The sequence below is a fragment of the Helianthus annuus genome, chromosome 17 (genome assembly GCF_002127325.2).
Source record: "Helianthus annuus cultivar XRQ/B chromosome 17, HanXRQr2.0-SUNRISE, whole genome shotgun sequence".
Taxonomy (NCBI): Eukaryota; Viridiplantae; Streptophyta; class Magnoliopsida; order Asterales; family Asteraceae; genus Helianthus; species Helianthus annuus.
In genome coordinates this window covers 30,185,648-30,211,339 of record NC_035449.2, presented here as the reverse complement: position 1 = coordinate 30,211,339, position 25,692 = coordinate 30,185,648, and the positions used below count along the sequence as shown (strand labels likewise).

Sequence of the window (25,692 nt, the reverse complement as noted above, 5' to 3'; positions counted from 1 at the left end):
ATGTTAAGACTATAAGAACCATAATGAACAGTCTTCCAACAATGCTTTTCGATACCTTATATGTTCTGAAGATTAATCAGAATATAGTATCATAATTAAGCAATGTTATGAAGGTTGTGAGGTTTGCATAGTCAACATAAAGTCACACTTATCTTAAACTCTCCTCTTATTTGTTCTAAATATCTGGATAGAAACATTACTAAGATGAAACTAGATGATACCTTATTTTTTTCACAACTTTTGTCATCATGCTAATGAGAATTTGACAAAAGGAAAATGAGACTTATAAATTTCAAACCAAAATTCATGAGAAATCATGACATAGTTAATGAGGATGATTTTTCTATCTAATCTCATTTTAAGTGATTTTAAATCATGACGTTAAAGCCCTAAAATATGACTTGGCTTAAGGAATAAGCATGGGTCCATCATAAGTCATTCATTGACATTCGTGGAACTTATTCCAAATGGAATATTCAGACATAATTCATTTATCATTTAACAGACTATCGACTTGTATCTAAGTTTTGTCACATATGGTACACGGTCTTAGAAGAAATCTATTCATATATATACTTAATAAGATTTTATTAGATATGTCCCTAAAGTTTCTTCTGATATCTGGACATTAAAGAAATCAAATAAAGTCTAACGTATATGTGATAGGTTCCTACGTCACGTAGCTCATTGAAACTTCTCTTGTAGCATTCTAGAGATATTAAAGATCAGTGGGAGCATTAAGTGTCTGAATAATAACTTGCAATAGTTGCAAGAGGTGGGGAGTGAAAATTTTACATTACCTTATAAGTTTGCACCTCTTGTACAAGACACCGCTCCATCATGACACTGTTTTATCATCACCTGTCTCCTTAAAATCTAATGCTACTCTTACAAAAGTTTCATTGTTGCTCAATTGTGGGCACACTTAGATTTCTTACCTAAACTAACATAATCCTCAACAAGAGAAATCACAACGACTAACGCCATTAACTTGTTTCTCTATTAGAATTTGTTGGTCGTTAAATATTGACCCTAAGCATGCTGAGTTCCTAAAGTTTTCTAAGGTTAGTGGGAGCAGTCAAAGTCCTTATCATGATTTGTAAGGAATACAAGAGGCGGGGGGAAAAGTGTCATTAAATTTCACTTCGAATTTAACTCCGATTACACCTCTTGTACACCATACTGCACCAACTCTTACAAACCTTAGAATGAAAATGATAGCAACCTAACCAAGAGCTAATCCATAAAGCTGAAACTTTTAAAACCCAATAATCAACTCAGGAGGTCATCTAGGTTTAAAAGCCTACTAACTTTGATGATTACATAACCTCCCTAACTGAAGTTGAAATGGATTATGGAAAAGTTTAATGATCCTATCTCTTAAAATCAAGCCATTAGCGTAAATCAGTCATCTGAATGGAATAAAACAGTTTTCTTGTAAAACTGATTTTATGTGTTCGTTAATGTTTGGGATTTGATTGAATTACCTAAGAGTGTTCATAACTAAACCAAATCCTGATATAAGCGTTAAGACACTAAGAAGCATGATTGATTGTCAAAGGTTATACTTAGGAAGAGATAAATTATCAAAGATTTCTTTGAGGATCATCACTGTTCTAGTAGCTTATAATGGTTTAAAGCTACATTAGATGAACACTAAAAAACAATTTTCCCTAACAAATGGCTGACACATTTACATGTTCATTAGGTAACAACCTAAAGTCTCAAACTGAAGGTTAAAGAACAGCTTGTCTATAAGCCAATAATATCCATGTATGGGTTAATACAAACATCATAATGTGATGAAAAGCTAACGTAATTATTTTCATCAAGAATCAAGTGGATTAATGAACCTACCTCAAAATAAGTGGGAGCAACTAAGATAAACTTGTCTATATAGATGATATTCTTTTGACAGGTATATGTTACATAAGTCAAAGCATTGTTAACACAAACTTTGATATAATAGATCTCAGAGATGTCTCTTTTGTAATAGATATCATAACATACTGAGATAGACCCAATGGGATAATAGTATCGTTCCATAAGTTTAACATTAAATGGGTCCTTACATATGTAACAATATTGCTCTCCTTCAGAGGATAATATGGTCAATGAGATTATTTATCTATGCTTCATTAATTAGAAGCCTTATGTAAGTTTAAGTCTATACTCGTTTAGATATTACTCACATTGCAACACACTAGATATGTCTAGATTAATGTGTAGCATCTAATGGAGTATTACAATATCTTTAAATAAACGAGAGGCTATAATTTGAAGGAAAAGTGAGAACTAAAAACCGGTTGATTACTTTAACTTTGTGATATTCAAAGATGACAAAAATGTAATTTCGGGTACATCCTTATGTCAGCAGACAAAATCTATCTCATGGAGGAGTCATAATAAACTGATAATAACAACCTAAGTTATAACGACATAATATAGTCACTAAATGTTGTTGGAAATTTATCAGTGGACTCATAAGTTTATTAACTCCGTATGATGTTTTGAAGACTTAGTGTGATAAAGTCAGCTACCATAACTCCTTGAACAGTAACAGTTCAAGAGGTGCTGCATTAAGTTTCGATACGCAATTAATTATTCGTTTATGGACGAAATGAGGAAACTAAGTTTTGTATCGAATACATTCATGATATGCTTAAGGATCCTATAACTGAAGGGCTATTACCCATAAGTCTTATTAAGAGAGCTCATAGACGGGTATTAATTAATGGCCATGCGCAATTGCATATCGTACTATGAATGTCTAAGTATTAGTTAATTTTCCTCACCAGTTTGATTTTGTACGTCTCTAAGAATATGTCAAGTCGACATAATGGCATATAGACAAATAAAGTTACAAATCAAACAAAGGGCTTATGCGTATTTTGATCATGACGATTAGGTTTTAAATTAAGGCTATAGTATGATTAATGGGGGTCCTGAGTCGCATAATGATTCAACGGCTGTATTTCTCTGCTATAGTACTTGTTTAAGGCTAAAATGAGTGTTAACTCCTGATCAGGCTTATCTAACACTCATAGTAAATGATTACTCGGCTAAGTGGGAGAATGTAAGATTAAATATTTTTTAATTATATTTAATCTAGTAGCCATTATAATCATTTACATTATATGGATCAAAATATATAACAATCCATCAAATAATTAGTTGGTAATTGTTGATGGGTCTAATTACCCTTATTAACTAATTAGGGTTTCCTCCTGGGTGCATATATAAGGAGAATAATGTGGAGGTTAAAGGGTTAGACAATTTCACAAACCCTAATAGCACATAACATCAATCGACCTCCTCTCCTAACCGATACCCTTTTCGGTTTCTTATCATCACCATCATTAGATTGCACCCTAAGGAGGAACCAGATCAAGCTGACAATCATGTCGAACCTAATGCTGCGACTACATCTGGATTCTCTGCTGGCCTGTACTGATGCAATCAAAGGTTTCATGTTTTTCATTATGCCTAAAACAGAACTGACCAACATGCTATACTTATATAGAGAAAAAAAAATTACACTTCGATCGGATGTTTAGTCCATGGTGTTTTGTCTATGTTGTTTTAACTGTATAGTGATTCAAGGCGTTGTGTTTTACACTAAAACACCATGAACGTATACATTCAATCTTTCAATCTTGTTTTCTATGGTGTTGTATTTTAGAAATTCAAAACAGATTATGGTGTCTTGTAAAAGGAAAAAGTTAGCTAGTTGAATTTAATAATATTTTTTATTGCTAATGGAATGGTATCTTTGTATACTTGTATGGTGTCTTGTTTTCTTTGGTGTTTTATTTTAGTTTCATGGTGTTTCTGTATAAGAAAATGGTAGTTTGCTGAATTCAATTGTATTTGCAATGTTATGGTGTCTTATATACGTTCATGATGTTTTACTGTATAACACGACGTCTTGAATCACTATACAATTAAACAACATAGACAAAACACAATGGACTAAAACATCCGATCGAAACGTAATTTTTTTCTCTATATAAGTATAGCAATATAGCAAAATGGTACTCGTATTAAAGATAAAAAAGCACTCGTTATTATGGTGTATTTTTTTAAAGTTACGTATAAAAAGTTATTTGCATGTAGGTTTTTGAATTTAAAAATGTTAAATTTACCTTTATATCCTTAATATAGAAAATTAATTATTTTAATGATAAACACTATTTATAATTTTGCCATTATAATCTCAACCATTAGATTATAGATCAAATGGTGTAGATTCCTTCATACACTTCTCACAAAACAGTCTTTTTACAATAACCCTATCCTTATAAAATAAACTTATAAATATGTAAAAAAAATGTTTCGAAGTTTATTATATCTATAATATATTATAATGCATGAGAGAGATGTATTTTAAGATACCAAAAAAAATAAGAACTCCCCCCCCCCCTCTATTTATAGAAATACCCCTAAAATGAGGGTAGTTTGGTCTTTTAAAAACTATTTATTTTTTAGCACCTAAACTTATTACACTTAAATCCTTGAGTTTTGCCAAATTTTTAGATAATTAGTTACATTGTTACCCCTTCACAACAAGCTTATAATTTATTTTACATATTCTTGTCATATTTTATAAACTATGATGATTAAAAAAAAATCGAAGGTACCGTGACGACCTACTCAATTTTATTGACGTTTTGATATTTGTCTTGTACAATATTGGTGTGTGGATTAAAATATACAAGTAGATGATGCATTAGTGTACACGTGATTAAAGCAATATTGACGACACCTTGGAGCATGTACAACTCATGACTAACATGTGTAGTTGAAATAAAAAAATAATACCACCACAACATATTAAAACAACCCCAACAGATCAAAACAAGTGTTTAGAATACAAATATATCTTTTTAAAGTACAAAATTTTAAGCCACAAAGTACAAACATTTAAAGCGTTAATTTTGGGCGGCCAACTCTGTTCCATTTCTTGTATCCAAATTTTGAATTCCCGCAACTATCTCAAACCCCCATCATCAACCTTTTTCTCTAAGTTACAGGGAGGAAAATCCGACAAGGGTATTGGGTGGCGACCGGAGGCAGTGGCGGAAGGAGACTCGTAGTCTGATTGGCGGCTAGGGTATGTAGTCGATATTGGGTGTGTCGCTGGCGACTCAGATTAAACTCAAACTCGACAGGTCAATTGCTCTGAAACATGTAGGTCTTTACTTACTTCAAAACCATGATTTCATGTTTATTGTTTATCACAAAAACTTAGTTTTGATTACAGATTATTTGCTCTTTTAGCAATGTTTTTCTTTCAGTGTATGAACAATGAGGGTTTATGCCTTCTATAGAAGACGAACAGATGGCGTAAAATGTTATTCTTAAGCATAAAGAGGTAAATGCTCTAAATCCAAGTAATTTTTTTCATATGTACGATGTATTGTTTGGGATATCCTTTCCTGCTAGGGTTTATGATTTTCTAAATTGACTTCTATTTAAGGTTGAAATTGAGTGAGCAAATCTATACACACAACATGACATGCTTATAACTTGGTTAAATAATACCAATATGACATGCTTGTACACAACTATTCTGTAAAATTTTGGTATTGGTTTCTAATGGAATGGGTTCTGAAGGAGACCATGTTGCATGATTTGGGTAGCGGTCAAGCGAGTTTTAGTATTACAACTAATGTTTAACTTTTTTAGGATTCGGCGATTGTATAATTTTATTTACAATATACTGTTGCGACGTGTTTATTTTTATACGTTTCGATAAAATTACCGCGACGAACCAAATCGTTACAGGTATTTGCTTTAATGGTTTTTTTGACATCCTTGCACGTTTAGTGAGTCGGTGTCGGCATAGATATTCGTTTTTGTGGTTTTCGATTGATGTAAAACACGTGATTGCGAGTCGGTCGACGCAAGCCCCTTGAATTTGACGTTGGCGACTACGTACTCCTAAAGGTATCACCTTGGAAGGGTGTGGTCAAATTCGGCAAGAAAGGGAAACTAGCGCCTCTATATGTTGGACCTTTTAAGATTCTGGAAAGGATCGGAAAAGTCGCCTACAGACTCGAACTACCGGAGGAACTTAGTAATGTCCACCCGACTTTCCATGTGTCAAACCTCCGAAAGTGCCTGGCTGAGCATGATTTAATTGTACCTCTCGACGACCTCCAAGTAAACGAAGCACTACACTTCGTGGAGAAGCCTGTCGAAATCATGGATCGCCAAACCAAGTAGCTCAGACGCTCGCGCATTGCTATTGTGAAAGTCCGATGGGAAGGCAAACGAGGCACAGAGTTCACTTGGGAACTCGAAAGCGACATGAAGGCAAAGTACCCGCAGTTGTTTGTTACGGCTTCGACCTAATTTCAGGACGAAATTCCCTAAACAAGGGGAGGCTGTAACACCCCGTGTTTCGAAAGTCAAAGTCAAAGTCAAAGTCAAAGTCAAGATTGAAGTCAAAGGAAGAAAAGATCGCTAATTGCAATCTGTCTCTCTTTGCTCAATTCCTGTTTTGACTTCTTTGACTTGTAGTTAGTCTATTTTATGTTTTACGTTAGTTGTATTATGTGGAGTAATTGTCAAGAATCACAGTAATCGATGTATATTTATCGCTAATTATCGCATGGTTAATCGCTTTATCGCTTATCGCTTATCGCAATCGCGCTCGTAACTTGAAATACGCATATTGGTTACTGTTATACGTGTGTGTGTGCCTTATGTGTTACTTGTGCATGTTTAATTTATGTATGTGTGGTAATCAATCGAAACGCAATCAAATCGCAATCGAAGCGGAATCAAACTCAATCGAAATCGAACTACGATAATTAGTGGAGAAAAGATAGTGCTTGATATGAATAGTTGGGATTAAAAGTAATTTGAATAGGAAACTCTATCCCATCGCATCACTCGCAATCGAAATCAAAACGACAAAACTCGTCGCGCAAAACGCTCAGATCAAGCGACTGATCGATCAGGCGACCAGCCGATCGACCAGCCGTTCGATCGGCCAGCCCTTTCCTCTTTGGAACTCTATAAATACCCCTGTCACTTTCATTCTTTCTACTTTTGGCAACTCTCTGACCGAACAGCACGCTCTCCTCACCTTTTCTTCGATTTCTCTCAAATCCGGTAAGATCTCATCCTAAATCTTGTACTTTCTTAATCTACACGCACTCCTACACCTTTCTGTCTTTTGAATCTTAACTTTTAACCGTGAAATCATCAAGATCCAAGGTGTTCTAGGATGACGTCATCATGTGTTCTTGAAGAACTTCATGTTTCGGCTTTGATCCACCAAGAACAACTTAGATCTAACCGATTTCCACACAAATAAACAAAGATCTTGCATAGATCTAGACGCATTCATGGTGAAAAAGGATTGGAAGATGGTTTCTAACTTTCTTTCAACTCCTTTACACTCAATGCGCTCAAAACCGATAGAATCGGACCTTGTTCTAGTCTTCTACTCATTCTTAGTGTTGTGCTAGTTCAAGATCTGGATTCTACTCACGAGACCACCGATTTCGGGTTAACCAATAACGGTTGTCTTGAACCGGTTAACTGGTCGAACTAGGGTGATTCCTGTGTGATCAGATCGATTGGGTCAAGACAGGGTTCTGTTGGTTAACACGTTGTCACACCGTCTCGATAAAACGACAAAAAATCAAAACAACCAAGTGTAAGACGAACAGGCCAACCAGGACGGAGTACCGTCCGATCAGACTGCTGTCTTGGGCTTGGGCAGTGGTGTCATGTATTACGAACTGCCTTGGGCAGTCAACTCGCAGTCATTGGTATCGATAGGTTCATGTCGATAACTAACATGCTTCGTTTTCCTCTGTGTACATGCTGGTTATGCGTAAACTATTTCGTACTCTATATGCTATTATCAAACTTGTATACTCGCCTTTACACTGTGTGTATTGACTTTATTTTAACGTATGTGCCAGGTGTTTAGGATGCTTATCTGCTAGGAAAGCGAAGCTAGAATAAGGTCCTAGTGGCCAACAAATAGTTGTCTGTACAAATGAAATATGAGTTGTCGGAACAGAACTATTTGCCTAGATTTTTGTCTGTAATAATTGTACTATCTTTTATGACATGGTATGGGACATGTTGCTTTAAGCAATTGATAAATATAATTGTTATGGAAACTTCTGGACAATCTGTTTCGCTCAGTGCCACGCCCCGATGTTTCCGCCATCAGTTGGGGTGTGACAGATTGGTATCAGAGCCATAACTATAGGGAATTAGGCAAGACTCGGCCTAGTCAGGGCCGATGTCTTAGGGACCTAGTCTATAGTTAGGAACCAACAGATCGACTTGTACAAACCCTTAAAGGTTTGGTACGAGCTTATGTGCTATATCTCGTCATTCTCGCATACACTACATTATCACCGCACAATTATTCAAAACCAAACGAGTAATTTGAACGAGATCAGGTGTGAAAACCGCAAACTCTCCACTAAATTGCTTATTGATCTGTATTTATCTATAAAACGCGAGAATTCGCGTTGAATCAGGAGTGAAATGTGACAACCCTCACTAAATCAGGTATCCGTACGACTTAATTAATATTTAATTACGGCTTAATTACTGTGCTTGCTTACAATTATGGATAAACTGCTACTTGAATACTGATACATGTACTTACTTGCATCATACTTTATTTGCTGTCACTCCATTATTTGCTTACAGAACTTTAGTGACAACCTTGATGCACAAAAGCACAGTAGCACAATGAACGGATAACCCATTAAACATGCTGATATAGCCAGCACCAGGCAGGTACTGCCTCTAAGGCCTGTATGAGCCAGAGATAGTTTACTACACTAGTAGAGAGTGTAGGGATAAGAGGGTTGTAGAACTGCGTCACTAGGTGATAATTACAGTGACCGGATGTGCCTAAAACGTACTCTAAGTACAAAATTCAGCACTTTAATTAAAAATTCAGCATTTAGCTAACTAATAAAGTGCCAAAACATGAGAAAAATAATATCAGACACTTTCCAAAGTGTCGGGAATAAGTTGTGTCACTAAAAATAGTAATAACGACACTTTAAAGCTTTGTTAAGCACTTTAACGGATCACTATCCAACCGAACAACCGGACTTTACCCGGAACATAAAAATATTGCCATTAACATTGTTTTTCTTTTTCTGAGCTAGTTAGGATCCCCGAATACCCTAACACCCGTCACAACTTACTACACGCTAGTAACCAGATTACCTCCTAATCATCTAACTAAGTCCTAACTATATAGTTGGAAACCAACCATAAGACCCCCCCCTTCCAACGAAACCGTCCCCAAGGGGACACCCCTTGTACTTTCAAGATTATAATAATCTTGTTTGCTTAATATCTTGGTGACATGAGAACCATTGGGTAATTAAGTTGAGAAATGTCTATAAGTAACTAGCTTAGCACACCATTCACTTCACTAACACTTATCAAATTTACTCTCCTCTCTCCCTCTCTTTGGCTCTCGGCCAAACACCACCCACACACCCACTCATTTTCGAGTCTTGATCTTGCCATTCCAAGCATATACAAGGGATAAGGATCTCATACAAGGAAGCTTGGTGCACTCGGATTGTGAAGGACCTCGTTACATTGCTTTTATCCACGCGATTTCCGACTAGTTTATTCCCTAGCCTCGAGCTAGTAGTAAGTGACTATAAACGCCCTCTTGATCTATTCTAAAGTGGTTAAAATGAACTTTGTCGGTTAAAATTTATGAACTAACAAGATGACATACTAAAAGTTTACAAGAATGTTAAATGTGTTGGATAAAAGCTATGAAGATGTGTAAAACTTGTGAGACTTGTTTTGTTGTAATTATTTAGTGTCGATCTATGATAATGGTAGCTCGGATCATCATCTAACCCGGATTAGTCATGTTCATGCAACATGACTTAGTATGTGTTTAAGTATGAAAAGGGTTAAATGATGAAACTCTACTACACATTAAACATGAACTTGTGTAAAATCAATTTTTCTTATGAAATAGTGTGCTAAACTAGTAGATCTGCGGATCTACAAGTGGTATTTTCAAAGAACCAAGCGTCAAAAGAAAACATATTTTTAAAACCGGATCTTTCATGAACAAGAGTGATTTTTGTAAACACATAAGTGTGTAAACACTTGTGTAACACAAGTTTCGACAAAAGAACTATTTTTGTAAGTGTTGACAAGAAGTTGTAAAGACGAAACTTCTTTAAAAACGAGACTTTTGAGAAACCGGATTGATTTATACAAAGATCCACTAAAATAATGGGAAGATACTACATATTTTGGAAAAACCACAAGTTCATGTATATTTTTGCGATTTATAACTATTTTGACTAGTTTGGTGGTTTGGATATTGTTATTGTTGAATGGGAACATTGTTGATTTGAATTTTAAAAGAAAATGATACGCTTGAAAGCGTGGCCACCTTCAGTTACAGGGGAAACTCTGGCGAAATTTTTCCAAAAACCTAACACTTGGAAAATATTTTCACCACAAGTGTTATAAATATATTTCCAACTTGTTTTCAAAAATATAAATTTCGCCACGATTTTAATTTCAACATTTCTAAGTGTCGGAGGTGGGATTTTCACAAAATAAAACTTGATAAATATATATTTGATATATATATTTTCATAACAACACTTGTGAGATTTTTATGATTATTTTGTGAACTACGTAAATATTATTTTTAGGGTAAAAATAATAATACCAAATGTTAACGGTTCCAAAATAATACGAACGCCTTCACAAGTAATAAGTTACAACGGTATAATTAATACCACCCGATCTTTAAACGTAACTTACGCATTTTCGGAAAAATACTAATAAACGCGTATTTTGACGAGAGTATTATTTTTGGGAAAATTATATGTAATAAAATATAATATTTTTGGGAAAAATATTTATATTTTGGAGAAAGGATTAAAATATATTTTAAGTGAGACTTAATAATATTTTCCGAAGATACAGAAACGTACATGTATTAAAACCCCATCCTTGGGAAGGAATATAATTACCAAATAATTACAAAGTGTAATTACGAAATAGTTGTCTAACTATTTCCCCAAAGACATTAAACCTTAAGCTAAGGCACGGCCGTCCGTCTAATAGAAGTTAGTACGTGTAGGTCGTCACTCAGCAGATTGATCGGGAGATTTACTTGATAGAGACGCACCACTGTGAGTTCATGTCCCCCTTTTCTCTTAACTGTTTTCAGTTTTCTAAACTGCGGGGGTGAAATACATGTTACTATATTTACAAGTACTTTATACATGGTATGGTTAGCGTAAGGAGGGTTACTGCTTAGATCATGTGAGTGGGTAGGCGTAACTTGAGGCCATTAATCCTCTTTGTAGGACCGAGGGACAGTAGCGGTAGATCTATCTGGGTGTAGCGAGCCCAGCCCCAGGCCCAGCATAACGGACCTCAGGGTGACTTTGTGCCCAACGCAAAATCCGCTAGGTTTGAGTCTTCCTACTTACACTTCACACATATCAATGGCCTTGCAAACCATTGGTGATCTCTTTTTCCTTATTTGCTACATACCAAGATTTTTATACATACAAAGGTTTTATTACTCACTTACACATGAACTCTCTCAACATTATTGTTGATTTTTCCAACTTACATGTATTTCAGGGAACTAAAGATCTGGCGCTGTATGTTACGTTTTCCCGCTGCATAAGAGTTACGAGATCATCCAAGTTTAAGGGATGTGACTTTTTCCTGGACGAGTCACAGTTCTTAAACTGCGTTTATTTCATGTTGATGTTTATGTCTTTCAAACAATGTTTTTATGTTATCAGGTTGTAGTGTCCGTTGCATGAGTCAACGTCTTAAGACAATGTTATGTTACTTATGTTTTAAAACTTAATTCAAAGGATGATCTTGCATGGTTTTATTTTCATATAGCTTTGTTATGGTTAAGCTATGGTATTAAGAAGTCACACCAAATTAACCACGCTTCCGCAAAGCAAGGGTGTGACATGAAATCCATACTTTAAAGCGGATTTTCGTCGCTAATTTTAACCAAAATCAGGAACAAGGTTGTTAAGCCAGGGGTGAAACCCGAACCTTGACGACCTATTCCGCTCAATTTTGCTTTACAAAACTCTCACCAAAGTCTCGACGGACTCCAACGGCCTGAAGTCACGATATGACTAAGGGGATGCGTGTCGAATGCCCAAGAATCGAGGCAGAAGCACGATCCTGAAAGTCAAAATGTGTACGACAAGTCCTTGAGAATAGTCGAATCACTTTGGATAGTCAATGTCTAATAGCCGCAGACAATCCATTTCTCGATTTTTAGGTGTTTCGATTCTGAGCCCGCAACTGCTGGCTCTGATAATTCGTCGATTTTATGTGTTTGTATGTATGTACCTGTTTATGTGTTTAAATTTTTGGAGAAATATTCGATTTTTGCTACCACTTCGATCGACACGCACGACTCGCACTACACCTTCTATCTCAAAACGTTGGCAAGTCGCTACGTATGGACAACCTCATGCTACGTTATACGCTATACTATACTACTCAATATGCTAAACGCGATCGCTATATTCGAACGACTCGCGAACTTTGAATGATAGGTTTCTGTATTCCAACTGCCTCTGTGATTACATGCGTATGTGCTTGTGTGCTTCAGTGCCCTACGTGCTTATGTGTTTATGTGCATACGTGTCTCTATGTGAATCTGTGATTATGTGTCTATGTGTTTATGTGATACATGTCTTATTGTGTTCCTAAGCTTTAGATAGAAGTAGACGTGTGAGGTGAGATTCGATTATGATGTGTCTGAGACCTATGACGATGTCTGTTGCAGACAATGTCAACTGGACCATCATCAGGATCTCGTCACCCGCGACTCACTCGCCAAGAAAAGAGGGACAAACGCCTTGCTGCCATCCTCGCTAAACAAGTGGCCAAGGCTGTGAGTGAAATTTACGAAAATGTTAGCAAATCGTCTGAGGAGTCTAGAACTGACGCTCCCAAAGTTGCTCCGGAGCAATTCAAGGCATGCGGTCCGAAGGAATTCACTGGAGAAGATGGCCCAACAGCTATGTTCTAATGGTTCGATTCCATCGAAGTCACTCTCCGCCAGAGCGGATGTCTTGAAAATCTCCATACCCTAAATGCTACCGGCGTCTTCCAGTCCCGCGCTTTAGACTGGTGGACGGCCGAGAGAAACAAACGCGGGAATGATGCAGCTTATGAGCTGACTTGGGAAGAGTTGAAAACCATCATGATGGATGAGTTCTGCCCTCCCCATGAATGCCAAAAGCTGGAGGACGAGTTCTGGAATATCAAACAGAAGGAAGGTGACAACGCTGCCCTGACTGCTCACTTTAAGCAGCTCAGCATCATCTGCCCCGATCAAGTCAAGACGCCAGACATGGCAATCAAGAAGTACATCCGAGCTTTACCCGACTGTGTTGCGGATTTTGTGCATGCCGCGAAAACAGCATCGATAGAAGAAACTTACTTGCTTGCCGCTGAAATCAACGAAAAGCGAGTAAAAGCTGGTTTTTGGGATAAGCCTTCAAAGTCTTTGCATCAAGCCACCACCATACCAACCGCTGAAACCGCCACCGCTCAACCATCAAAGTCCTAACGCTGCAGGACGAACAACAACAACAACAGCTCCAACAACAAGAACTGTGATATCACAACCACTGTTGCTCCTCTTCAAGCCGTACCAGCTCAGCAGTCTCACCACCGACTAGCACCAGTTACTCATGCACCGCCAGCAAAGCGTGCATACACGGGCCCCCACCCGGCTTGCCCGACATGCTCATATCATCATCCGGTGGGTCTTGCCTGTCGTTTCTGCGCGCACTGCAACATGTACAACCACTTTACTGCTAACTGCCATACTGGTCCTCATCAAGCCCCAGTTCAAACCACTGCTCATCAAACTCTGCTCCCAGCCCCGCAAGGCCAACACTCGACTCAGGCACCCGTGATCAACGCTCGAGTCTGCTTCGCATGTGGTGATCCCAACCACTTTGCGAACATGTGCCCTAACAAGGTTGTGAAGCAAGAGCCCCAGCAGCAGCAGTAACACTAGCAGCAACAACCTCAACAGCAGCAACAAGCCGCACGCGCCAGAACCTTCAACATCAATGTGCGCCAAGCCCAGGCTGACAATTGCTTTGTGTCGTTCGAATTCGAGAAGTTCCTTAGTCGTAAGCGCTCCCAACTCTCCTCGACGTTCGATGTTAAAGTCGTCACTGGAAGAACCGTCGCTGTTAATTCTGTTCTTCGTGATTGTACTCTCGAGCTCAACAATCACATCTTCCTAATCGACCTTATTCCGATGCAACTCGGAAGTTTTAACGTCATAGTAGGCATGGACTTTCTTCGCGAAAACTATGCTGAAGTCGTGTGCTTCGATAAGATGATTCGATTCTCGCTCGTGAATGGTGATTTATTGTGTGTCTATGGTGAAACTGCTTCGAAAAGTCTCAAGCTCATGTCGTGTGTCCAAGCTAGCAAGTATCTCCGCAAGGAATACAGAGCTTTCTTGGCTAACATTGTAGTAGCGGAGAAGGAAAAGAAAGGGAGTCCTGGAATAAGCGATGTCCTCGTAGTTTGTGAATTTCCGAACGTATTCCCCGAAGATCTTCCAGGTTTACCTCCAAGTCGTGATATCGATTTCCGTATCGACCTCATTCCTGGAGCCAACCCTGTTGCCAAAGCTCCTTACCGACTCGCACCGTCCGAAATGCGTGAACTCTCAAACCAACTTTAGGAATTACTTGAGAAAGGCTTTATTCGCCCGAGCACCTCTCCTTGGGGCGCGCCAGTCCTCTTCGTTAAAAAGAAGGATGGGTCGTTCAGGATGTGCATCGACTATCGGGAGTTGAATAAGTTAACTATCAAGAACCGCTATCCCCTGCCTCGAATTGACGATTTGTTTGATCAACTGCAAGGTGCTACGTGTTTCTCGAAGATCGATCTACGCTCAGGCTATCATCAAATACGCATTCATGAGGAACATATACCCAAAACCGCTTTTCGCACTCGCTACGTCCATTATGAGTTCATTGTTATGACTTTTGGTTTAACCAACGCACCCGCGGTTTTCATGGATCTGATGAATCGCGTGTGTAAGCCATTTCTATACCGTTTCGTCATCGTGTTCATCGACGATGTCTTGATCTATTCCAAATCGAAAGCCGAACATGGGCAACATCTACGTTTGGTTCTCAAGCTACTCCAGGGGAGTCAACTCTATGCCAAGTTCTCCAAGTGTGAATTCTGGTTAGAGGAGGTCTAGTTTCTGGGTCACATTGTTGATAGTCAAGGTATTCATGTCGATCCCGTGAAGATTGAAGCAGTTAAGCGTTGGATTACACCGAAGAACCCGTCTGAAGTCCGTTCTTTTCTCGGATTAGCGGGCTATTATCGACGATTTATCGAAGGATTCTCTAAAATCGCTGTGCCGCTTACCGCTCTTACGCATAAAGACAAGCCTTTTGTTTGGGGAACCGAACAAGAGTCTGCTTTCCAAACCCTACAGCACATGCTTTGCAATGCTCCTGTTCTCACATTGCCCGACGGAAACGACAACTTCATTGTCTATTGTGATGCTTCCAACCTTGGTCTTGGTTGTGTTCTTATGCAGCGAGACAAGGTTATAGCTTACGTGTCTCGTCAGCTCAAAATCCACGAGAAGAACTATACAACCCATAATCTCAAGCTAGGCGCGGTTGTTTTTGCGTTAAAGATTTGGCGACACTACCTGTATGGTACCAAGTGTACGATACCAAGTGTACGATCTTCACCGATCACAGGAGTCTACAACACATCTTTGATCAGAAGGAACTTAATATGCGTCAACGCCGATGGGTAGAACTTCTCAACGATTACGACTGTGAGATTCGTTACCACCCAGGCAAAGTAAATGTCGTAGCCGACGCTCTCAGCAGACGGAGTTATCTGCTCAACATTCATAATGTCCAAGCCCAACACGATCTCGAAACCCTCATCCGCGAAGCTCAGCACGCCTGTTTCAATGAACGCACTCTGAAGAAGGAAAGAATCTACCACGATGGAGCTCAACTTGTAAGTAAATTGAACGGGATCTTCCATTTTCTGGACCGAATCTGGATCCCTAAGCGGACCGAGTTGCGAAGGATCTTGATGGACGAAGCCCACAAATCCCGATATTCTATTCATCCCGGTGCCGAAAAAATGTACCAGGATCTTCGCTACAAGTACTGGTGGCCGGGCATGAAGAGGGATATCGCTCTCTATGTCAGAAAATGCCTGACTTGTGCAAGGGTCAAGGCTGAACATCAAAGACCCTCTGGCTTACTCGAACAACTGCCGTTCCCTATGTGGAAGTGGGAGAGTATAGCTATGGACTTCATAACCAAGCTTCCACACACGTCATCAGGTCACGACAGCATTTGGGTTGTCATTGATCGTTTGACCAAATCAGCTCACTTTTTGCCAATACGGGAAGACTACAAGGTAGAATGATTAGCCCGAATCTACACTAATGAGATCATTTGTAATCATGGTACACCTCGCGACATCATCTCTGACCGTGACACTCGGTTTACCTCGCGATTGTGGGAAACATTTCAAGCGGCTCTCGGTACTACGCTTAACCTAAGTACCGCATTCCATCCTCAAACCGACGGTCAGACTGAAATAAACGATCCGTACTCTTGAGGACATGCTCCGTTCGTGTGTCATAGATTTCGGTGGTAATTGGGATAAATACTTGCCGTTAGTCGAATTCTCGTACAACAACATTTATCATTCCAGCATACAAATGGCACCATTCGAGGCTCTATACGGAAGAAGATGTCGATCGCCTATTGTGTGGCACGAGATTGGTCACTCGCAATTAACCGGTCCTGAGCTATTGCAAGAAACGACTAACAAAGTCCTCCAAATTCGAGATAACTTGTTGAAAGCTCGAAGTAGACAGAAAAGTTACGCCGATAGACGACGCAAGCCCCTTGAATTTGACGTTGGCGACTGCGTACTCCTAAAGGTATCACCTTAGAAGGGTGTGGCCAGATTCGGCAAGACAGGATTGGAAGATGGTTTCTAACTTTTTTTCAACTCCTTTACACTCAATGCGCTCAAAACCGATAGAATCGGACTGCTGTCTGAACGGACAGTCACCCGAACGACCGGACAGCCGAACGGCTTGCATCTATGGTCCCACACTTAAACTATTCACCAACAGTTGAAGTCTGAATGTTGAACGAAGTGTCGTCCGATCGGACTACCATCCGATCGATCGGCCATTCGAACCATGAGACATTTGAACTTCCACACCTAAACAATCTTCAACATGTTTAATGCACTATGAATGCCGCCCGATCGAACTGCTGTCCGATCGAGTGACATCCTGCTGTGAACTTGTTCTCGCTGATGCCGAACGGGTTGCCGGCCGATCGGACGACCGTCCGATCGACCGACCTGAAGGGTAGAGATACTTCAATGTTTTCAAATGCTACAACAAAAACTTCAAAAGCCAAACCATCATACACAAACACATCATTCTCAAAGGAAGAAACAATCCACTCGAACAGTCATCCGAGCGGACTACCGTCCGACCGGACCACTATCCGAACGGATTGCCATCTGCACGATAGACTGTCTGATCGGATTACCATCCAATCGAACTGCTATCCGACCCACTCACACCTTGTATCGTTTTACGCATCTCTTATCTTTATGCTATCGATCTAATCAGGCTAACCCTACTCTCAAGCGCTCCCTTCAATCCATTGACCGCTGTGAGTATACTCGATCCCTTTTTGCTTTCGCACTTTTGGGTGTTACATACGTTACTTATTCTAAATCACAATCGAACACACTACGCAATACTTTTAACGCTAACCGATACCGCATGTTATACGTGACTTAATGAATGCTTGTTTGTTATGTTTACACATCGAATGTTGTCTACCTGCCTTAGCAACGATAGTACTATAGTTTGGACTCAGCACCCGTTCACACGGGGGTTGTTAAGGATAATTATTTGCATGGATTACAGTGGTGATCATGTATTACGAACTGCCTTGGGCACTCAACCCGCAGTCATTGGTATCGATAGGTTCATGTCGATAACTAACATGCTTCGTTTTCCTCTGTGTACGTGCTGGTTATGCGTAAACTATTCCGAACTCTATATGCTATTATCAAACTTGTATACTTGCCTTTACACTGTGTGTATTGACTTTATTTTAACGTATGTGACAGGTGTTTAGGATGCTTATTTGCTAGAAAAGCGAGGCTAGAATAAGGTCCTAGTGGCCAACAAATAGTTGTCTGTACAAATGAAATCTGAGTTGTCGGAACAGAACTATTTGCCTAGATTTTTGTCTGTAATAATTGTACTATCTTTTATGACATGGTATGGGACATGTTGCTTTAAGTAATTGATAAATATATTTGTTATGGAAACTTCTGGACAATATGTTTCGCTCAGTGCCATGCCCCGATTTTTCCGCCATCGGTTGGGGTGTGACAAAAATAAAGTTTTTTTTTTTAAATCGTAAGCTATCGAAATTGTCAGTACTCTCTAGCATTTGTTTTTATGATCGATACCCATATTGTTATTATCAGAACCAGTGACAGATTTTTTATAGTTTCAATATAAAACAAATGTTTTGTGCATATCATGACTTTAAACCGAGTGTCGGATACTGTACTCATATCGTCACGAACCAAACTGATACCGACTGAATTCCCGACGCTTCATGCGAAAAAATTTCACTAGCTACATATATGAATTGAAAGTCTTCATGAATAGTGATCTAATATATTAATATTTTAAAGTGTTTCATTTATATTTATATAGTCTTAAAGAAGAAGGTCGGTCATATTTTCATTTATAGTCTCTCTAACTTTTCATTTCTAGCCCTCTAACTTTTAAGATGTACAACTTTTGTACTTTGTTAGTATTTGTCCTTTAGTAAAATTTTGTCCTTTTTCATGTGGTTGTTCCTCAATTTGTAGTAACCACCATAGATGTTCTCATCATAAGAGGTGTTTGGGATTGCCATTAAACTAACTCTTAATTTACTTATTTTTTTACTTTAGATAATCAAATTCATAAACACTCTAAATAAATAGCTTCTAAAATTACTGACCGTTACAACTGTTTTGCGTTGTTAATGTCTCAAATCTTCTTGAAGCAAGCAAGCATGGAGACAATGATCTTGAGGTACCCGGTTCGATTCTAGCTTCTGGCTCTTTTTTCCCAAGTTTTTTTTCCGGCAACGACCACTAACATCTAACTTATTTGCCAAAAAAGGTCGCCGCATTCAAATAACCTACATTAGCACTGTTCATTCAAGACAACTTCCGCATGTGACCGGTGAAGAAGACAATGGACAACTACAAGAATGGTTCTGGCTGGGGATGAGATGGGCTCATCGGAACCGTCGTCGTCATCAATTTCGACACTATCTTTGCTGTCGATAATCAACCAAGCGACGCTACAATAGACCTTTATTACCATCGCCGAAGCACCGTCCACCGGAATCCAGGCTTACTCTGTCGGTTATCAGTTTGTTTCTGTAGCATCCCTCTCTTTCTCTCTCAAAGTGTGAAAATGATTTTTTTTAGTGTGAGAAAGGTTTCAAGGATTGTTTTCACTTTGGTGGTTGTGAATTTGTGATGGGTTTGGGAGTAGTTAAAAACTTGATACGAGTTGCATCTCAATTCAATGGGTTTGTATAAGTGGTTTTCTTAATATATACAATTTTGAATATATTAATCATCAAGCTATCCTCCTCGATAGTTATTTATTTTTGTATTCGTAACTTCGTATACATTTGTTTTTTAATTTGTTGGAGTACTTTCTTACACCTTAGACAGGAAAAGTGCAAAACAACGTACATAATTTTGTATATCAAACAACTATTATGCATTCCATATGAAATGAAATCAATATTCTCTATAAAAATTTAGAACACTTTTTAGTTGTTTTATAATTTGAAAACATCTTTTTTAATCTGTTTTAAATGATTTCTATTTTTTTCAACCATTACTAATTTTGATTCGAAGTTGGCGATAACCACTTTTCATGATCTTTCTTGGAGAACATCTCCGTTTCTGACACTTGGTTAAGTAAATATTCAATGCCAGGAATTGGAAACCTGTATCTACTACTAATCATGTTGATGATGTGACTGTCTATCACATTATTTAGCTTCCAATTTTTTTGGTTGTGACGAAAATAGACACAACACGGAGACTAATGACGAAAGTAACGTGTGTAAGAAGGTAAAAAACCCGTGACATACGTAATGTCATGTGCGCGCCGCACACGTTATTACAATAATTGCGACACGTGTAACGAAGTCACAAACGTGACGCCGCCGCCGCAACGTGCGGCACGGGTCAAAATTCTAGTTTTAATTATTATCATATATGTATAACAAAACAAATCATTAGCTATAGTAATTGATAACTTGACATGTTAGTGACTCAACCTTAACCATAGTCCATAGTCTATCATGTGGTTAAGAGTAAGTGAATGACATGTACCTTAAGACATTTTCTTCCTCATTTTTATTTTCTAAAAACATACATATGATTAATTTTATCTCATATTTTTCATATACTATAAGACGTAATGCATAACTTTAAAACCTTTTTAATTGTGATTTTAAAATATTTAAACACATGAAGTTTTTCTTAATTTCTAGAAAAGTCCTTTAAGTTACAATTCCTTTAAAACCATTTCACTCATAACAAAAAATGTTAGCTAATCACTCCAACGAAATAAATGTAGAGATGTTAACATTCATTGTTGTGTCTTTCGCTACTTCGTAATTAGTTGTTTTCTTCGTTGTTATGTGATTAATTTAGGCGACATATTTACGATGTTTTTAATAGTCTAACGCACGGGTTGGCCACGGATTTGTTTAATTTTGTATATAAAGTTTTGAATGTTATCAAAAACATCAACTTTCATTTTTCTTTTATATAAAGTTACATATGTTTAATAATGTGCGGCCTTTGGTAATGTTTCGACATCGTTAATTTTTGTCAGTGGCGGATCTTGCCCGTTGAACGTGCCAGGGCCGAAAGACACGGGCACTAAAAAAACCCGGGCAAGCCCGGACCAAACATAGTATATATAAAAAATTTCGATCGAAATGCGGAAAATTAGCACTACGGCCAAAAAACTTGCCCGGGCCGTGGCCCTGCCACAACACCATTAAGAACCGCCCCTGATTTTTGTAGCGGTTTTACACCTCTACCGCAACACGCATGGCTACGTTTCAATCTGCAAAGCAAAGCCGCTTGAATGTTTGACCCACAGCGAAGCGCGGATTGATACCTACTAGTTAGTCATTACTAGTTAAAATTAAAATACCCTTAGATATTATAACTTTAATAATTTAATAATAGGAGCAACAAGGCCATTAAAATTAAAATTAAAATACCCTAGATATTATAACTTTAATAATTTAATAATAGGAGCAACAAGGCCATATTCTTCAAAAATTTCCTAATGGGACGTTTAATGACTACCAAACTCAGTTGAAATCGACAAAATGCTTTATAGAACACTATCCGAATGCAATGCCTCTTATTTCCAACCATACAATCTGCGAATATCTCCTAGTCTTATTAATTATTCAAATTTGCAAATTGCAATGCAAATCTTCTTTCTTCTACAAAACCAGTTCGAGATTTCGCGTAGAAAGATACCTCTAACTGAGCCTAACCGAGCAAGCCTAGGCCCAACCGAACACGTGTAATCCACAATAATTTAGCTCGCCTATATCTTATATAAAATGGTTTAAATGTTTAATCCCTATCTTGACAGGTTCTTTCCAAACAATATCCGTACCGAGAAAATTACTTCACACACTAATACCGTAATACAACACTCTCATACGAGATAACAGAAAGAAGACGAAGTATGACTAGTCCATCTCCTCAACCGCTCTGTATTCATTTAACAACATTGACACTAAATAAATAAAACAATAAATTACCTACAGAGAATCTTTTAGATGTGAAAAACCTGCATATAATTAATTAATTAATATATGCTTTTCACTTTTTATAAATAATAAATAAATAATCATCTAGCAGATCATGGTGCCCACCAAACATTCTCCTGAATTTACATTAACCCCCCCTCATGTACCTATAAATCATCTCCATAGCTTCCTTTTCCCTTTCCTTTTAACCAAAAAACACTCATCCCTCTTCTTTGTGGAATCTCAACTCAACACCAGTGGTCCATCTTCCTCTTCTATCCTTTGTTATTTACATAAACCCTTTTCATTTCCACTCTCCCCCCTTCACTTTCTACTTCAATTCTCTCACTTCCAAGCTTCTTTACCGGTAAATTTCTTCAATTTCTGCTCATAATTTGTCTATTGCTTGATTTTAATTAAACTCTGTTTTAGTTAATTTGTTACATGGGTATCTTGTTTTAGGGTTCTTCTGTTGAGCTTTTAGCTCATTTGGATTATGGCTTGATAATTAGTTAATTTGTTACATGGGTATCTTGTTTTAGGGTATAAATTGTACTTAATTAGCTTTTCTGCATGTTTTGTCTTTTTAGGGCTTAAAGTTTAGTACTTTGTTATGGGTATGAGCCGATTTGATTACTTTTTTTAGGGATCAGAGCTCAGTTATTAAAAGTCTTGAACTTTAAAGCTTAATTGGTCTAAATTGGTTTGCTTTTCTAGGGTTTCTGTTTCAGGAAGGAGTGACGTTGATTGGTAAAGATTGTGGGAAATTTTATAACTGGGAATGTTGAGTTTGGGATTTTTTAGAAGCTAATTTTGTTGAAGTTTAATGGGGATGGATAACGGAGAACTCGATTTCTCTAGCCACGAGATGTTTCTAGGTTCGAGTGCCGGTGGTTCTATGAGCAGCTTCTTTGATGAAATCTTTAACGACACACACGCGTGTACTCATACCCACAAATGCAACCCACCCGGGCCGGATTCTTCACATACGCACACGTGTTACCATGTGCACACCAAGATTCTACCCGCTTTGAGCAATGAAGAAAACACCCCTACTGACGACACTGCTGAATCCTTACTGAAGAAAACCAAGAAACGTCCTTCGGGCAACCGGGAAGCCGTGAGAAAGTACCGTGAAAAAAAGAAAGCGCGAGCAGCTTCGTTGGAGGATGAAGTTGTTAGATTAAGGGCATTGAATCAACAGTTAATGAAGAGGATTCAAAGTCAGATTGGGTTAGAAGCAGAAGTAGGGAGACTCAAGTGTTTGCTTGTGGACATTAGAGGGAGAATCGATGGAGAAATCGGGTCGTTTCCTTATCAGAAACAACATCAGGCTGATCAGAGTGTTGTTAATCCGAATTTAGCAGGTGGGTTCTTGTTGAACCCGTGTAATATGCAGCGAGGTGCATCGATGGACCCTGGTTTCGATGTAAATGACTGTGATTCTGAGGATCTGCAGTGTTTGTGGAACCAAGGTTCAATGCTCGGTGAGTTTGCAAGATGTGGAGGTAATGATGATCTAGTAGGTGCCAATCCTTCTACCAGAACTAAAAGAAAAGGTAAATAATAATACATTCATGCTCTATTGCATTGATTATTTGGTTTATATATCATTTTGTTTTGAACTTTTGATGATTAGAAGCTGCATTTAGCAAATATTTTGTGTAGTATTTTATTTACTTTAGACGTGTCAAGAGGATTGTGTCGGGTATTCAGGTGAAACGGGAATGGAAAGTTTTAGTATGACGCCATGGCCTTTTAGAATTTGTTATAGATAATGTGTTGATTAGTGATTACAATCACAAGAACAATAGCTTCGTAATAAAAATCTAAATACTTGAAAAAATTATGAAAAGAGGTTGTATGCATGGGTGAAGGGGCGAAGTATAGAAGGGGCAGGAGGGGGCGCCCGACCCCCCGAACTTTTCGCTCAGTAGTGTTATATATGTAGTTTTCGTATAGAAATTTTTGGGTATATACGTTTTCGACCCCCCGGTTCTATAGAAATTTGTGGGTATATACATTTTCGACCCCCCCGTCATTCGGGTCAAGCTTCGCCACTGCATGGGTGACTTTCAACTCGTTTCCTTTTTAGCTAGATTTTTGTATTTTTAGCTTGACGTGTTTGAAATAAATCATTATTATACTTATCAATAAATAGGTTCTAGCAAGCTCGTTAGAAATAAACGATTTCAGAAACCATTATAAAACATATCAGATTAGATATAAAACCCGATATATGCTTGTTTTTTTCTTGTTGTAGGCGGGCGAGCAGCAACATCCAGATGAATTGAGTATCTTCGATCTTTGGTGCTCGAGGCACAATAACTTGATGAAACAGTCTGCTGGATCAGCATGATCGTGTGTTTCTTTTTTGTTTGTTCTTTGTTGCTATTTTAGTTGCCGTCTTTTTTTTTTGTTTTTGTATCTATGAAGCACGTGTTGTCATCCATCCCTAGTAACTAGTAGTTCAATGGGCTCGTGTTTGACATATGGCATGTCATTAGGTTGAGCGCATGTAGTCAATAAACTTGATTCATTGATTCGACGATAATCGGATCAGTGTGGATCAATCACAAGTTATCTTGTTCCTTCAAGTTAAATACTAAAATAATATTTGAGTTATTTAAGCATGACAAAGAACAGAGTCAAAAATGCTATTCATTTATGGTGAGATATGTACTTGCTATCTATCATATTGCCTATATTGTGACTTTGGTTTAACATTATTATACTATAGATGTAACAACTTAAAATAATTATATTTGTAATTTTTCAATGGTATTGACATTTGAGGTGACTGGGCCTAGGGCCCAGGTGGTTTTAAAGTCATCGAGGAGTGGTTAATAGCCCATTTAGGTAATGGCACGTCTATTTTATTTAAAGGGGTCATGAAATAGATAAAGATTCATCAACTAATAGGCCAAATCAGATTATTATTATCCAATCAACTACGCATTGCTACCGTAACCAACCACTCTTAGCTATGCCAGTGTCTTGCCGTCTTGGCATCTAAGACGAGACCCGCCAATAATTGCAGGCAGCGATACGTGAGCGCCAGACGCGGCGTTTCTTGCATATATTACTAAGGCCATGGGGTATGGGGCGGGGGTTTGGGCGTGGGTTGGGGGAAAACGCCCAAGGCACCACCCCGGGTGGGCTTGGGTTGGGGCGTGGCCCTTGGGGCTTGGCTTTCAAGCCGGGGCTGGCTTGCTCTTATTGGCTTGCTCTTTTTGTATTATTTTTTTTAACAATCTGCCACACCCAACTCAAGCCCAACCCACGCCCCGCCATACCCCGGGGACACGTAACCAGGCGGTGGGGGGTTCTCATTCCACGTGTCAACAAATACCCCAACCCAAGCCCCACCATACCCCATGGTCTAAAGATTCTACATGTAGGGTTGTGATCTTTTATTGAGTATAATCAATGGTGACAAAATCTTCAAAAAATAAAAAAAAATAAAAAAAAAACTTTCTTTTTTTATATTTTGTGTACATTAAGCATATTTGATCATTTTTTGAGATTTTTTGTTCTTTTCAATAAGTTGTGTTTATTTGTTTTTTTTTTTTTTCTAATTTTATTTTTAGATGTTTAAACATTAACAAGTAGGAGATGTTATTTACAACTAATTAATATGTGAAGCAATAGTCTAGCGCCTTGGATCGCCTTGTGTTTTTAAAACCAAGTATCATTAACATCAGAAAACAAA

General features: G+C 38.2%; 1 protein-coding gene across 1 annotated transcript; it reads left to right on the top strand.

The window, feature by feature from the left end:
- Positions 1 to 22,174: 22,174 nt before the first annotated feature.
- On the top strand, positions 22,175 to 24,671 carry LOC110920619 (basic leucine zipper 19). Its single transcript, XM_022164793.2, has 3 exons — positions 22,175 to 22,347; positions 22,698 to 23,539; positions 24,244 to 24,671. The coding sequence occupies exons 2-3, from the start codon at positions 22,807 to 22,809 to the stop codon at positions 24,267 to 24,269; spliced, it is 759 nt and encodes a 252-aa protein (XP_022020485.1). The 5' UTR covers positions 22,175 to 22,347; positions 22,698 to 22,806; the 3' UTR covers positions 24,270 to 24,671.
- Positions 24,672 to 25,692: the final 1,021 nt, after the last annotated feature.

Coding starts and splice junctions, on each gene's coding strand:
- LOC110920619 (XM_022164793.2), top strand. CDS start 22,807: ATGGGGATGGATAACGGAGAACTCGATTTCTCTAGCCACGAGATGTTT. Junction 23,540..24,243: donor TACCAGAACTAAAAGAAAAG/GTAAATAATAAT, acceptor TTCTTGTTGTAG/GCGGGCGAGCAGCAACATCC.